At 39.7% G+C, this 16877-nt stretch overlaps 1 protein-coding gene across 11 annotated transcripts in view; it reads left to right on the top strand.

Annotated features, from left to right (window-relative positions):
* Positions 1-16877, top strand: part of TATDN3 (TatD DNase domain containing 3) — a 32360-nt gene that overhangs the window by 6343 nt on the left and 9140 nt on the right. For 5 of the 11 annotated variants that reach the window (XR_009563143.2, XM_070043761.1, XM_070043769.1 and 2 more), the window contains 5 exons: positions 1797-1859; positions 2777-2886; positions 3051-3106; positions 4470-4582; positions 6374-6454. Coding sequence is in view for 10 of the 11 variants with exons in the window: in XM_070043761.1 (XP_069899862.1) it covers positions 1797-1859; positions 2777-2886; positions 3051-3106; positions 4470-4582; positions 6374-6454 (423 nt within the window). In the remaining variant the exon portion in view is untranslated. Of the gene's footprint in view, positions 1-1796; positions 1860-2776; positions 2887-3050; positions 3107-4469; positions 4583-6373; positions 6455-9377; positions 9590-16877 lie in introns of those variants that run through there. The other 6 variants (XM_070043762.1, XM_060294885.2, XM_030872976.3 and 3 more) reach the window with 5 other exon arrangements.

Genomic DNA, 16877 nt, shown 5'->3' on the forward strand with positions numbered 1-16877 from the left:
GATAAAGACCACACATACATTTATACATATTGAATCTGTGATATGAATTATATTAATTTCTATTTACTATACCTGACTTGCCAGAAACTTCCAAAATATTTCATGAGGAATGGGAACAGTCTCATCGTAAATGTATTTTGCTTCTTTTTATAGATAATACATATTCCAAGAAGCATATTTTCCCTGTATCTCGTCTTCATCCAAATGTGTAATTTCTTTCTGACTGAAGACTTTCTAAGTGTCAAACATTTCCTGAGTAATCTCTCCAACTTCTCCAGTCCCTTTGAGGTCCCACAGACACACAGTAGTTTGGATGTTTGATATGGAAAATCTTTGCCTGACACTTTGACCTACTCAGCTATTGCCAGACATCTTCTCTGGTATTTAGGGTTATATACTCTTAGCTCCACATGACAATATTAATTCTTCTTCATTGAGTCTACTGGAATGTCTGAGGCCTTGATTTACCCTTCCTCATCTTCTTTTCTCTCTCTTGAGGTATAATTATAAAATCTCCTCTTCTTCCTCTACCATATGGTTTACCTCCCTTTTCTGACGATACGTGGGCCTCTCACTGTTGTGGCCTTTCCCCCTGCAGAGCACAGGCTCCGGACGCGCAGGCTCAGCGGCCATGGCTCACGGACCCAGCCGCTCCGCGGCATGTGGGATCCTCCCAGACCGGGGCACGAACCCGTGTCCCCTGCATCGGCAGGCGGACTCTCAACCACTGCGCCACCAGGGAAGCCCTACCTCCCTTTTCTTAATTTTCCCTTGTTCTGATTATCCTCACTAGAAGTACCTTGAATTTACATATTCTGAGACTAAAATCCTCAAAGTAGTTTAAAATATCTAGAAGCAAATTTTCCATGTATTTGTCTTTCTCTTGTCTTAAAGGGATCCCTCACAGGGGGAATTCTCTTTAAGTGGAAATAGTAATATCATGGAAACTAACAGTACACAGTTACTTCAATAGTTGGCAAACAACATATTTGTGGTATTTAATATGTATATTGTTGAACCTTTAGGACAAAAATAGGCTACACAGGACTATAAAGACAAAAGAAATTAGTGAAAATAGTGCAAAGGATGTATGGGATTATCACTATTAAAAATTCACAAGGCATCAGTACCCTAAGAGGAGAACATAGCAGTGCACTCCCCAAAACTCACAAAGGTGACCACTTGGTGGCTTTCTTCTCTCTTGCTCAGCTATTCCAGGAAATCCAGTTCACTCCTCCTAAATGCCAGGAAATGCCTCCTGAACAGAAGGAAGGGTTTAAGTGGGAATCTTCGTAAGAAGTTATGTTCTTGGGACTTCCCTAGTGGTCCAGTGGCTAAGACTCTGCGCTCCCAATTCAGGGGGCCCGGGTTCAATCCCTGGTCAAGGAACTAGGTCCCACATGCCACAACTAAGAGTTCCCCTGCCGCAACTAAAGATTCCGCATGCCACAACTAAAAGATCCTGCATGCCCCAACGAAGATCCCGCACACAGCAGCGAAGATCCTGTATGCCGCAACTATGACCCGGCACAGCCAAATAATAAATAAATACTTTTTAAAAAAGGAAGTCATGTTCTTGTAACATAAATGGATGTGGGATGTTTGTACTCAAATTTCCGGACAGAAGTACTCACCATTATAGAAGGATTACATTCTTAGTTCCTCAACTGGTTAAAAGGTATTGACTATGTAAAGGACCCAGTATAGCATAGTGCCTGGCATATAATGGGTGTTTATACAAAACCTATAAAAGTCCCTTCTCCTATTTTAATAAATTTACTTTTTTTTCATCCCAGGATTTGGATGTAGCTTTGCCCATTATCGAGAATTATAAGGATCGATTGTTGGCAATTGGAGAGGTAAATACCCACTAGCTGATCAAGTGATTTCTAATCCAGACTTTCATGTGATAGATGAAAATAGTCCTTAATTCAGTATTAGTGATTATAACAGACTTGGATAATTATGTTCACCCTGTTCAGCTGAATAATACTTTGTCAGTACTTCCTCAATAATCAAAAGTGCTTAGGGATAAAACAATAGAAGTCTCCCCATGGGCTTATGTTAATGAAAGAAAACTATTACCATTTCAATGTACTTTCCTCTTTTTTTCCTTTTGCTTACATAGGGTTATCTCTCTGGTTAGTTAAAATAGTATATACAAGCATACTTTAAATAGGTTAGAGTTTATAATTAAAGAACATTTTTATTAAATAATTTACAGCTGTGAAACATCGTATCACTTGGTAATTCCACTTATAATTAAAGATAAAAAATAAGAATAGCACTTACATTCAGAATCTAGGTTATCACGATGCATGCCAGAATAGAATCAAGGGAAGCAGTCATTTATAATCTTCCCTGTCCAGTGTGGTTACCACATGCAGCTGTTGAGCACTTGAAATGTGACTGGCCCAAACTGAGATGTGCTATCAGGATAAAATGCACTGAGGATTTCAAAGTCTCAATACCTCAAAAAAGGAATGTAAAATAACTCAATAATTTTTTTTTATTGATTATGTGTTGACATAATAATATGACTATATGATAATATTGATAATGTTTTAGATATAGTGGATTAAATATATCATTAAAATTAATTTCACCTGTTTCTTGTTAGTGTTTTTAATGTAGCTACTGGAAACTGTAAGGTTGTGTATGTGGCTTATGTGTGTGGCTCCCATTATATTTCTCTTGGACTGTACTGCACCATAATATGTCTTCGGGGATTCATTAAACCATAAACATGTAATTCTGTTTTATTTGTCCATTATAGGTTGGACTAGATTTCTCCCCTAGAATTGCTGGCACTGATGAACAGAAGGAAGAGCAAAGACAAGTCCTAATCAGACAGGTCCAATTAGCCAAAAGACTAAATTTGCCTTTGTAGGTTAATTATCATCTTTCTATATTAATAGTTACAGAGCAAATTAAGTAATGATTCTCCTGAAATTGAGCTCTACTTTTCTTTTTCTCTGAATTGCTTTAATATAACAAAAATAATAATTTCATATTAAGTACTGAAAAGGAATTTTTTTTTTGTTTACCAGAAATGTTCACTCACGTTCAGCTGGAAGACCCACCATCAGCCTCTTAAATGAGCAAGGTATTTAGGTTCCTGAGAAAAATGTGCCTAATGTTTAAGTTTGACAATTCCAGTCCATATTCCCAGTAGAACAAGCCATGCTTTACTTGATTTCTTAAAGGGAAGGGAATGGGTCAAGGGTAGAGATGGAAATCAACTAAGATGGTTTTGCAAGTCAGCCTACTATTTACAAGGTTTTCAGTGTGATTGTGATGTTTATCAGGCCAGGATAAAGCAAATGAAAAATTGGATCAAGTAATTTTAATGCCTTAATTTGAAAATTAGCAGCTCCAACATTTTAGTCAGCCTATGTGAGAGAGGAAAAAACAAAGCAAAGAAGGGTGATCACATTGAGTTACTGTTTTGCATGTTTTATGGCTGCTGCTTTAGAAAATGGTATTATACAGATTGTGGCCATCTTATATAAAATGCACTGTCATCTTCACCAGTTGTTCCTAAAGAAAAAATACTTCTCATAGGATTACTTTTCAAAATTTTAAAGTGCTGTCCACGGTAAGAAATATACTTTATTTTGAAACTCGATATATACACATACATACTGTTTTTGGCACTGACTTTATTTCGAAACTCAGTATATACATATACAGAAAACTGACAAAAGTTCAAGAAGCAGTACATCTATATGTATGTGTGTATAGATATGTGTGTGTGCGTGTGTTTATGCACACAAATATATAAGCACACACTGGCCAGTTGTGACCCACTAATTTGATTTCATAATTCACAGTAGTAACTCACTAAATGTCACACCTACCAACAGTATCAAATAGTGAAGTAAACATAATTGCCTACAACTAGAAAGCACTGTATTTCTCAGTGATGAGTACTGAGTCCCCCTGGATTCACCAAGAACATGATTTTTGTGCAGGCTGAGCAGCCATCCTTTAAGAACTGGAGATGGTTTTTGTGAAACTAACTCTGAGTGTTGAATTTGTGAGTCATTTATTTCCTCATTTCTTCTTTCACTAGCATCCTTCTTAAGGACAATTTGCTTAAAAACCTATTAGGAACAATAATTTGACAGTTCAGAAACTTTTGGAGAAGGTTTGATGGTATAGGAAGTTTAAATAATTGCTTAAATTGTATTTATTAATTTTATTCTGAAGATTTGGAGAAGGTTTGATGGTATAGGAAGTTTAAATAATTGCTCAATTATATTTATTAATTTTATTCTGAAGATTAAGAATTTGCTATATTTTTATTCTACTGGTTGAACACTGTATGTTTATCTACTCTTTAGAAATGATAGAACCTTATAGTGACCGACATTTACTTAAAATCTGTGTTGTTCAATTTGATTAGTGGTAAAACCTCTCATTAAGGAAATAAAATGGAACTGTGATTTATCTTTAATTTTTGAGAGGTGCTGACAAAGTGTTGCTGCATGCATTTGATGGTCGGCCATCTGTAGCCATGGAAGGAGTAAAAGCTGGGTACTTCTTCTCAATTCCTCCTTCTATCATAAGAAGTGGACAGGTAAATTCTTTCATTAAACCTCATTTTATACTTTGTGAAATATACTTTGAAATATGAACTTTTATTATATACTTGTGATACTATTCTGGTTTCATTGCAAAAATTAATCTTAGGTCCCTACCTCATATAAAGAGTAACTCAAAAGTGGATCAAAGACCTAAGAATAAGAGCTAAAATTATAAAACTCTTAGAAGAAAACAGATCTAAATCTTTGTGACCTTGGATCAGGCAGTGGTTTCTTAGCTATGACACCAAAGGCACAAGCAACCAAAGAAAAAATAGATAAATTGGATATCATCAAAATAAACTTCCACTCACAAAAAAAATAAACTTCCACTAACAAAAAATTGGGCAGCTCATACTCAAAAGACCTGAACTTCTGATAGCTTTCAGAAAAAGGATATTAAAGGCAGTGTGAGGGAGGAGGCTGCAGGGTATGTGAGCAGCTTGTGCTCAGTTCTCAAATTGATTGGCGTCAAGGTGAAGTCTTGAGCATCATCAATCTTCTGGTTTCAGCTGGTCTGGGGTCTACATGCTTGAGGTCAGCAGTTTCCATCTGGTTGGGGTCTGCTTCCTGTAAGAACAGCTTAGGAGTGTGTGTCAGGCCTCTATCTATAACTTTCAGGGAACTGGGAATTTGGTGACTCTGCTATGTGGCGAATTTATAGTCTAAGTTGTTACCAGTTTTCTGACCCAACAGCTATTCATTGCTCCTACATCTTCACATTTCCTAATCACTAATTCTTGAACCAGCCTTTTGAGGCCCAGGGGAGGCCTGGGAGACTTGAAGCAAAAGCAATTTACTTCAAAATACAGGGACACTGGGCCTTATATACGGTTTCAGGTGGAAAGTTCTAGAAATGTCAATTAGGTCATGTTAATTGATAGTCCATGATTACTTTTTTTTTTTTTTTTTTTTTGCGGTACGCGGGCCTCTCACTGTGGTGGCCTCTCCCGTTGCGGAGCACAGGCTCCGGACGCGCAGGCTCAGCGGCCATGGCTCACAGGCCCAGCCGCTCCGCGCCATGCGGGATCCTCCCGGACCGGGGCACGAACCCGTGTCCCCTGCATCGGCAGGCGGACTCTCACCCACTGCGCCACCAGGGAAGCCCCATGATTACTTTTATTTTTCCTACTTTTATCATTTGTGGAGAAATTTCTTATTTATTTATTTATTTTATTTATTTATCTTTGGGTGTTGGGTCTTTGTTGCTGTGCGCGGGCTTTCTCTAGTTGAGGGGAGCAGGGGCTACTCTTCATTGTGGTGCATAGACTTCTCATTGGGTGGCTTCTCTTGTTGCAGAGCACGGGCTCTAGGTACGTGGGCTTCAGTAGTTGTGGCAGGTGGGCTCAGTAGTTGTGGCTCATGGGCCTAGTTGCTCCATGGCATGTGGGATCTTCCCAGCCCAGGGCTCGAACCCATGTCCCCTGCATTGGCAAGTGGATTCTTAACCACTATGCCACCAGGGAAGTCACTCTTCCTTGGCTCTTTCAGTAGGCATATGATATCAGATGTTTGGGTTCTTGCTGGATGTTACCTCATTTTTTGCTCTTGGTTACTACTCTTTGGGTTCCTAGAGGCTTCGGATAATTTTTGGCAAAGAATGTTTCTTCTTAAATCTAACCATTAATGTAGAATGATGAGAACATAGTGAACATTTATTAATTGAATATTAAAGTATGAATTTTAGATTCTTGCAGAGTAGTATGCATTGACATGTGGGTTTAATGCTACTTACTTAATCTTTACTTCTCATGTTTTAAACTTACTAGCTTTCTCTTTTCTCTAAGAAGCAGAAACTTGTTAAACAGTTGCCTTTAACTTCGATTTGCTTGGAAACAGATTCACCTGCGCTAGGGCCAGAAAAAAAGGTAAATGATTTTCTAATTTCTACATTATTTAGATTGTGTCTTTTATTTGAACTATTTTCAGTTTAGCTGTGTTTCTCATTCCAGTGTAAATATAATGGGATCCTACTTTAATGCTAGGTTGAAAGGTTATATTGACTTAATTTCAAGTCTTTTGTAAATATGGCTGTTGTGCTACACAGAATATTATTTGATATGGGTCATGTCCTAATTTACGTAATATTGAAATTCAGACCAGTATAGTAAAAAGCTTAGTGTCTAGAGGCAGAAAGGGCTGGATTCAAATCCTGTCTCTGATACCCACTAGCTGTATAACTTTGGGCAAGTTCCTTAATCTCTCTGAAACTGTTTCTACATTTATAAAATGTGGGTAAAATAATAGTAAAATATTTTGAAGTATTACAGTGGGGATTAAATGAAGTAATGTATATGAAAGTGCCTAGGGCTTCCCTGGTGGCACAGTGGTTGAGAGTCCGCCTGCCAATGCAGGGGACACGGGTTCGTGCCCCGGTCCGGGAAGATCCCACATGCCGCGGAGCGGCTGGGTCCGTGAGCCATGGCCGCTGAGCCTGCACGTCCGGAGCCTGTGCTCCGCAACGGGAGAGGCCACAACAGTGAGAGGCCCGCGTACCGCAAAAAAAAAGAAAAGAATATAGAAGAGGAATGAGAAAATAGAGGATTATAACCACATTTATTTTCTTGTTTGACTGTAGGACAGAATGGTACAAAATTGCCTTCCTGGTTAGTGTGAAATAGGATGAAAATGACCTAGCTTTTTCACCCTAAACAGAAATGAATTTCAAATGCTCTTATAACTCAGTTTTATGTTTGTATTTAGATAATTTGATAAAAATTGTGGGTTTCTGGCATAGTGCCTTGCACATAGTGCCTTGCACATAGTAGGTACTCAAAAACCATTTATTGAATAAATGAATTTTAAAACTGAGGAATTCCCTGGTGGTCCAGTGATTAGAAATCTGCACTTCCACTGCAGGGGGCACGGGTTCAATCCCTGGTCGGGGAACTAAGATCCTGCATGCCGCACAGCGCAGCCAAAAAATAAAAATAAAAAAAATAAAACTGAATATGCTTTTTGTTAAGTAAAATGTGTTTGTTCTAGAAAAATAGAAAACAGAAAATCATAAGAAAATAGAACCATCTACCACTGAAAGGTTACCACTATAGTATAGTGGTTAAAAGCATAAACTCTGATGTCAGCTTGCACAGGTTTAAACCTCAACTGGGCTACTTACTCGCTGTTTAGGATCCCTTCTTATCTGTAAAAAAGGGATGCTAATAATAATAGTACCTATCTCACAGAGTTATTTTGAGGATTAAATGAGAAATTCCATGAAAACCTTAGAACAAAACCTTGCCTACAACAAGCACTAAATAAATGAAGGTTCTTATGTCCTTCCACACTTCTTTATGTCCATATATGTATACATAATATTTTTTTCATAAAAATAGGATTAGCCTCAACACATCATTTCATAACTTGCATTTTTTTTTTTTTTTTTTTTTGCGGTACGTGGGCCTCTCACTGTTGTGGCCTCTCCCGTTGCGGAGCACAGGCTCTGGACGCGCAGGCTCAGCGGCCATGGCTCACGGGCCCAGCCGCTCTGCGGCATGTGGGATCCTCCTGGACCGGGGCACGAACCCGTGTCCCCTGCGTCGGCAGGCGGACTCTCAACCACTGCGCCACCAGGGAAGCCCCCATAACTTGCTTTTATGTGGTGAACACATGTAAATATCAATAAATATACTTTTCCTCATCATGTTTAATAAGTATATAAATTTTAGTGTGTGAATGTGCCACAATATATTTAACTTGATACTGTCATTTAGGTTATTGGTTTCCAACACAGTACAGTTGACCCTTGAACAAGAAGTGCTTAGGGGTACCAACACCCTCCCCAACCCCCCAGCCCCGCCCCATACCATGGAAAATACATGTCTGTCCACCCGCCACGTCTGCTGTTTTGCATCTGCGGATTCAGCCCTCATTTTCGTGGTTCTGCATTCACAGATTCAACCACGCTTGGATTGTGTAGTACTGTAGTATTTATTGAAAAAAAATCCATGTATAAGTGGACCCACACAGTTCAAAACCATGTTTTTCAGGGGTCAACTGTATTATAAACAATATGATGAATGTCCTTGAACCTAAATCTTGGTGTGCATTTTTCATTGTTTTCTTAGGCTACGTTATCAAGGTTATTTTTTAACCTTGTTATCTTATTCCTCTGAACATTATCAACCTGAGTCGATAACTTAATAGTAACAACAATGATATATTTCATCAAATCTAAATGCCACTGATTGTAGATGTACCACTGTTTTGTGACCATTAAGGAAAAAAACACTACAATTATACTTTCACATGCCACTGAATGTCATTAAAATAAAATATATGTCAATTTCAGAGATGTTAAGGTAGGGGAGAAATGCATCTTAGAATCAGTGAAATATGACTACATAATCTGTGTAGTCTTCCAGACACCATGGCATTACTGAGTCAAACTGTAACGTAGCCTGTGAGTTGAAATGGCCAAGCTACAGAGCTTGACCTTTGCAAGCACTCACTTGAGGAACAAACCAAAGCACAGTTAATTCATCAGTCAGGCAGGTCACCAAGTGTCCACTTTGTGCAGACTGCTTCATATGCTAGGTGCTGGGACCTCGACTGGTAATACCCCAGGGCTCTTTTCAGGAGCAGGATAGACTTACAGTTAATGTTGTAGCCTTAGCTTTCAAGCTGAAGTTCAGGGCCTTTTCCTCAGCTTTGCCTCACCCCCATTAAAAAAAAAAGAAAGAGCTCATCAGTTGTTTTTACCAACTCATTTTCATCTCTTTTATCTACAGTCTTCAAGGATTGCTTCCCTTGAGTGTCATGTTTGATTAATGTCTGCTTTGTCTGTCTCAGGTACGGAATGAGCCCCAAAACATTTCCATTTCAGCAGAATATATTGCCCAGGTGAAAGGGATCTCAGTGGAGGAAGTTATAGAAGTGACAACACAGAACGCATTGAAACTGTTTCCCAAACTTCAGTACCTGCTCTCGAAATAGCTTCAAAACAAAATCAAGTGCAGAGGGCACTGTTTGAGAAAAATAAATGTTCTGATGAAGAGTCTGAACTGAAGAAGCCATTGTATTGGGATTATAATTTTAGAGAAATATTTTTCTTAGAAGTAAAACTGGGCTTAGATCCTAAAACCCTGGGTTCTAATTCTACCTTGCACTGCTTTTCAATTAACGGAGTCCTAGCAGGAGATTGGGAAATACCACTGCTTCTTACTTTGCCCTGTTAAATAGAACCACCAAATGAACTGAAACCATTTCTTCTGGCAAGGGTGGCTCCCACAGGTAAGAAATAAGTGCTACTGTGATGGCGTGGAATAGGCTAAAGTTTGATCCTTTACCACCTGTTTGACTTCCTACAGGATTTATCCAGTGAAAGGAGAGTGTCTAGTTTTTTTTTTTTTTTTTTTTGCTGTATGCGGGTCTCTCACTGTTCTGGCTCTCCCGTTGCGGAGCATAGGCTCCGGACGCGCAGGCTCAGTGGCCATGGCTCACGGGCCCAGCCGCTCCGCAGCATGTGGGATCATCCCGGACTGGTGCACAAACCCGTGTCCCCTGCATCGGCAGGCAGACTCTCAACCACTGCGCCACCAGGGAAGCCCAGGTTTTTTGATATTGAGCTGCATGAGCTGCTTGTATATTTTGGAGATTAATCCTTTGTCAGTTGCTTCGTTTGCAAATACTTTCTCCCATTCTGAGGGTTGTCTTTTCTTCTTGTTTATGGTTTCCCTTAGGTCCCATTTGTTTATTTTTGTTTTTATTTCCATTTCTCTAGAGGTGGGCCAAAAACGATCTTGCTGTGATTTAGGTCATAGAGTGTTCTGCCTGTGTTTCACTCTAAGAGTTTTACACTGTCTGGCTTTACATTTAGGTCTTTAATCCATTTTGACTTTATTTTTGTGTATGGTGTTAGAAAGTGTTCTAATTTCATTCTTCTACATGTAGCTGTCCAGTTTTCCCAACACGAGTTAATGAAGAGGCTGTCTCTTCTCCATTGTATACTCTTGCCTCCTTTGTCAAAGATAAGGTGACCATATGTGCATGGGTTTATCTCTGGGCTTTCTATCCTGTTCCCTTCACCTATATTTCTGTTTTTGTGCCAGTACCATATTGTCTTGATTACTGTAGCTTTCTAATATAGTCTGAAGTCAGGGAGCCTGATTCCTCCAGCTCCGTTTTACTTTCTCAAGATTGCTTTGGCTACAAGTTGTGAAATATTTTCTTCTAGTTCTGTGGAAAATGCCATTGGTAGTTTGATAGGGATTGCACTGAATCTGTAGATTGCTTTGTGTAGTATAGTCATTTCACAGTGTTGACTCCTCCAATCCAAGAACATGATATATCTCTCCATCTGATTGTGTCATCTTTGATTTCTTTCATCAGTGTCTTATAGTTTTCTGCTTACAGATTTTTTGTCTCCTTAGATAGGTTTATTCCTAGGTATTTTATTCTTTTTGTTGCAATGGTAAATGGGAGTGTTTCCTTAATTTCTCTTTCACATTTTTCATCATTAGTGTATAGGAATACAAGCGATTTCTGTACACTAATTTTGTATCCTGCTACTCTACCAAATCCATTGATTAGCTCTAGTAGTTTTCTGGTAGCATCTTTAGGATTCTCTATGTATAGTATCATGTCATCTGCAAACAGTGGCAGTTTTACTTCTTCTTTTCTGATTTAGATTCCTTTTATTTGTTTTTCTTCTCTGATTGCTGTGGCTAAAACTTCCAAAACTATGTTGAATAATAGTGGTGAGAGTGGGCAACCTTGTCTTGTACCTGATCTTAGAGGAAGTCGTTTCATTTCTTCACCATTGAGAACGATGTTGGCTGTGGCTTTGTTGTATATGACCTTTATTATGTTCAGGTAGGTTCCCTCTATGCCTACTTTCTGGAGAGTTTTTATCATAAGTGGGTGTTGAATTTTGTCAAAAACTTTTTCTGCATCTATTGAGATGATCATATGGTTTTTATCCTTCAAATTGTTAATATGGTGTATCACATTGATTGATTTGCATATATTGAAGAATCCTTGCATCCCTGGGATAAACCCCACTTGATCATGGTATATGATCCTTTTAATGTGCTGTTGGATTCTGTTTGCTAGTGTCTTGTTGAGGATTTTTGCATCTGTGTTCATCAGTGATATTGGCTTGTAGTTTTCTTTTTTGTGACACCTTTGTCTGGTTTTGGTATCAGGGTGATGGTGGCCTCGTAGAATGAGTTTGGGGTTGTTCCTCCCTCTGCTATATTTTGGAAGAGTTTGAGAAGGATAGGTGTTAGCTCTTCTCTAAATGTTTGATAGAATTCACCTGTGAAGCCATCTGGTCATGCGGTTTTGTTGGAAGATTTTTAATCACAGTTTCAATTTCAGTGCTTGTGACTGGTCTGTTTATATTTTCTATCTCCTTCAAGTTCAGTCTCAGAAGGTTGTACTTTTCTAGGAATTTGTCCATTTCTTCCAGGTTGTCCATTTTACTGGCATAGAGTTGCTTGTAGTAATCTCTCATGATCCTTTGTATTTCTGCAGTGTCAGTTGTTACTTTTCCTTTTTCATTTCTAATTCTGTTGACTTGAGTCTTCTCCCTTTTTTTCTTGATGAGTCTGGCTAATGGGCTATCAATTTTGTTTATCTTCTCAAAGAGCCAGCTTTAAGTTTTATTGATCTTTGATATTGTTTCCTTCATTTCTTTTTCATTTATTTCTGATCTGATCTTTATGATTTCTTTCCTTCTGCTAACTTTGGGGTTTTTTTGTTCTTCTTTCTCTAATTGCTTTAGGTGTAAGGTTAGCTTGTTTATTTGAGATGTTTCTTGTTTCTTAAGGTAGGTTTGTATTGCTATAAACTTCCCTCTTAGAACTGCTTTTGCTGCATCCCATAGGTTTTGGGTCGTCGTGCTTTCATTGTCATTTGTTTCTAGGTATTTTTTGATTTCCTCTTTGATTTCTTCAGTGATCTCTTGGTTATTTAGTAGTGTATTGTTTAGCCTCCATGTGTTTGTATTTTTACAGTTTTTCCTGTAATTGATATCTAGTCTCATAGTGTTGTGGTTGGAAAAGATACTTGATATGATTTCAATTTTCTCAGATTTACCAAGGCTTGATTTGTGACCCAAGATTTGGTCTAGCCTGGAGAATGTTCCATGAGCACTAGAGAAGAAAGTGTATTCTGTTGTGTTTGAATGGAATGTCCTATAAATATCAATTAAATCCCTCTTGTCTAATGTGTCTTTTAAAGCTTGTGTTTCCTTATTTACTTTCATTTTGAATGATCTGTTCATTGGTGAAAGTGTGGTGTTAAAGTCCCCTACTATGATTGTGTTACTGTGATTTCCCCTTTTATGGCTGTTAGCATTTGCCTTATGTATTGGGGTGCTCCTATGTTGGGTGTATAAATATTTACAATTGTTATATCTTCTTGGATTGACTCCTTGATCATTATGTAGTGTCCTTCTTTGTCTCTTGTAATAGTCTTTATTTTAAAGTCATTTTGTCTTATATGAGAATTGCTACTCCAGCTTTCTTTTGATTTCCATTTGCATGGAATGTCTTTTTCCATCCCCTCACTTTTAGTCTGTATGTGTCCCTAGGTCTGAAGTGGGTCTCTTATAGATAGCATATATATGGGTCTTGTTTTTGTGTCCATTCAGCCAGTCTGTCTTTTGGTAGGAGCATTTAATCCATTTACATTTAAGGTAATTATCGATATGTATGTACCTATTACCATTTTCTTAATTGTTTTGGGTTTGTTTTTGTAGGTCTTTTCCTTCTCTTGTGTTTCTTGCCTAGAGAAGTTCCTTTAGCATTTGCTGTAAAGCTGCTTTGGTGGTGCTGAATTCTCTTAACTTTTGCTTCTCTGTAAAGATTTTAATTTCTCTGCTGAATCTGAATGAGATCCTTGCTGGGTAGACTAATCTTGGTTGTAGGTTTTTCCCTTTCATCAGTTTAAATATGTCCTGCCACTCCCTTCTGGCTTGCAGAGTTTCTGCTGAAAGATCAGCTGTTAACCTTATGGGGATTCCCTTGTATGTTATTTGTTGCTTTTCCCTTGCTGCTTTTAATATTTTTTCTTTGTATTTAATTTTTGGTAGTTTGATTAATATGTGTCTCAGTGTGTTTCTCTTTGGGTTTATCCTGTATGAGTCTCTCTTCACTTCCTGGACTTGATTCACTATTTCCTTTCCCATGTTAGGGAAGTTTTGCACTATCATCTCTTCTAATATTTTCTCAGACCCTTTCTTTTTCTCTTCTTCTTCTGGGACCCCTACAGTTCGAATGTTGGTGCATTTAATGTTGTCCCAGAGTTCTCTGAGACTATCCTCACTTCTTTTCATTCTTTTTTCTTTATTCTGCTCACTGACAGTTATTTCCACTATTTTATCTTCCAGCTCACTTATCCGTTCTTCTGCCTCAGTTATTCTGCTATTAATTTCTTCTTGAGTATTTTTAATTTCAGTTATTGTGTTGTTCATCACTGTCTGTTTGCTCTTTATTTCTTCTAGATCCTTGTTAAATGTTTCTTGTATTTTCTCCATTCTGTTTCCAAAATTTTAGATCATCTTTACTATCATTGCTCTGAATCCTTTTTCAGGTAGTTTGCCTATTTCATCTTCATTTATTTGGTCTTGTAGGTTTTTACCTTGTTCCTTTGTCTGTAACATTTTTTTTGTCGTGTTTTGTTTTTTTGTTTGTTTGTTTTTGATGGCTGGGGCTCTATTCCTATCTTACTGGTTGTTTGGCCTGAGGCCTCCAGCAGTGGAGTTTGCAGCCACTTGGATAGAGCCGGGTCTTGGTGCTGAGATGAGGACCTCTGGGAGGCCTCGCTCTGATTAATATTCCCTGGGGTCTGAGGTTCTCTGTTAGTCCAGCAGTTTGGACTCGGAGCTCCCACTGCAGGAGCTCAGGTCTGACCTCCAGCCTGGGAACCAAGATCTTGCAACCTGCATGGAGCGGCAGAAAAAAAGAAAAAAAGGAGTAGTACAATATCAAAGAATTAAAACACAAAATAAAATTGGAAAGATCAAAAATATATTAGGAAAAATAAAAATATAATTGAAACAACTACAACAAGGTAAAGTAAAACCACAACAGATAAAAAAAGGGGGGAGGGGGGGACAGGGGGAACAAGCCAAAAGGAGAGAACAATAACAAAGTGTAAAGAATAAAATAAAATTAGAAAAATAAAAGATTTATTAGGAAAAATAAAAATATAAATGAATCAACAACAATGAATCAACAAGGTAAAACAGAACCCCAATCTGAAAGAGGAAAAAAAGAAAAACCCTTGCCTTTGGGGGTGGAGTTTAGGGGTGGGGGTGGAACTTAGGCAGGGGCAAGGTTTAGGGTTAGGTGGAACCTAGGCGAGTGGGGGGGGTGATGTTTGAGTGTGGGGCGGGACCTAGGTTCAGGACCCTCACAGCAGGAAAAGACCTTGGGGGCGGGGCCTGGGCGGGGCCTAGGCAGTGCCTCTGCTTAGCACCTGGGCTGAGGGAGAGAGGCAGCGCGTCCGAAGGAGGGCCTCTGGAGTGTGGAGTTCCGGAGTTTTGAGGTAGGGCCCTGGGTGAGGGTGTGTGGGTGTGTTTTAGGCACAGTGCAGTTGGAGGGGGTCTCAGAGGGGGTCTCCGAGTGTAGAGGTAGGGCCCTGGGTGCGGGTGTAGGGGTGGGGCTCGGGCTCTGGGCGACAGGAGGGAGGCTCCGAGGACAGAGAATTAGGCCCGGGAGCCCAACAGACTCCCTGGTGCCTAAGTGGACAGGGAAAGCGTTGGCCGCGTTCCCTTCCATTCCTCCGTGCCCCCCCCCCATGGTCTCCCCTAGGGTCTCCCCCATCCCCTTTGGCCCCCTAACCGTGGGTGGATCCTGCTGGGTGTGAGAACACATCCCCTTCCCCAGCCACCCCTCAGGGGTGCTGGTCCTGGAGGTCCGGCCTTTACTTTTGCTCCCCCTTCCCTCCCTCCCACTCCCTCAGGACCCGCATGGCTGGAGGGGGCCTAGGTGGGCAGAGGATCAGGCCAGGGATCTCAGCAGGTTCCTGGGGGCCCAAGTGGGCACGGGAAACCTGTCCGTGCTCCCATTTGATCCTCTGCCCTCCCAATGGTTCTCCAATTTCCCCCTTCGGACGTGGGATCCCTTCCCCTCCGCCAGCCACCCCTCAGGGACGCCAGTCCCGTCCTGCCTCCACTTCTCCTCCACCTTCACTCCCCACCATGCCCCACATTCTACCCAGTCGCTGGGGGTTCCTCCCATCCCCTTAGGTGTCCATGGTCCCCCTCCAGTGCCTGGTAGGTGCCCTAGTTGTGCAGAGACCCAAATTCCACGTTCTCCTAGTACGCCATCTTGACTCCGCCCCTACATGTTAGTTTTTAAGAGTAAATCCTAAAAGTTCTCATCACAAGAAAAAATTTTTTTCTATTTAATTTTGTATCTGTATGAGACGATAGACGTTCACGAAACTTACTGTGATAATCACTTCAAGATGTATGTAAGTCAAATCATTATGCTGTACACCTTAAACGTTTTCAGTGCTGTATGTCAATGATATCTCAACAAAACTGGAAGAAAAATTCGTGAATAAATAAATAAGGGAATGGAGACAGTAAGTCCAACTGATTGCAGTTGAGAAGTCCAGTATTTCATCTTTCAAACTACTCTTTAAAATGGATATTGGATAATATGTATGTCTTCACTGGGTTTATTATTTGTTTTTAGATGCATATTTTTCTCCTCTAACCTATAAACGTATTAAATACTACTCAAGTATTTTCTAACATTAAACCTTTTGAAAAATAGGAATAAACTCAATTGGTCTGGAAAAGCAACTCTTTTTGCATTCTCTAGGAGCTGTTCCCCAGCTGAAAGGCAAAAAGAGCTTCTCCCCTCTATGCATATGGGGACCTGCCATACTAAAGGAAACAATTTTTTTTAAAGCTTTTTTAAACCGTTTTTTTCTTAATTTCTATATTTTTTCTTTTTTTCTTTTAATTTGTATTAACTTATTTGTTTTTATGATTTGGCTGTCCTGCGCGGCATGCAGGATGGTTCCCCGACCAGGGGTCGAACCCAGGCCTCCGCACTGATAGCACCAAATCCCAACCACTAGGCAACCAGGGAACTCCCTAAAGAAAACATTTCTTATTCCAGCTCTCATCTTTTTTTTATTATAGTAAGAATCAGATAGGATAGCATCCTTCCTTTTTTTTTTTTTGACTGTGTTGGGTCTTTGTTGCTGCAGACAGGCTTTCTCTAGTTATGGCGAGCAGGGGCTACTCTTCGTTGTGGTGCACGGGCTTCTCATAGCGGTGGCTTCTCTTGTTGCGGAGCACAGGCTCTAGGCTCACAGGCTCAGTAG

This window comes from Globicephala melas, chromosome 1, assembly GCF_963455315.2.
Source record: "Globicephala melas chromosome 1, mGloMel1.2, whole genome shotgun sequence".
Taxonomy (NCBI): domain Eukaryota; kingdom Metazoa; phylum Chordata; class Mammalia; order Artiodactyla; family Delphinidae; genus Globicephala; species Globicephala melas.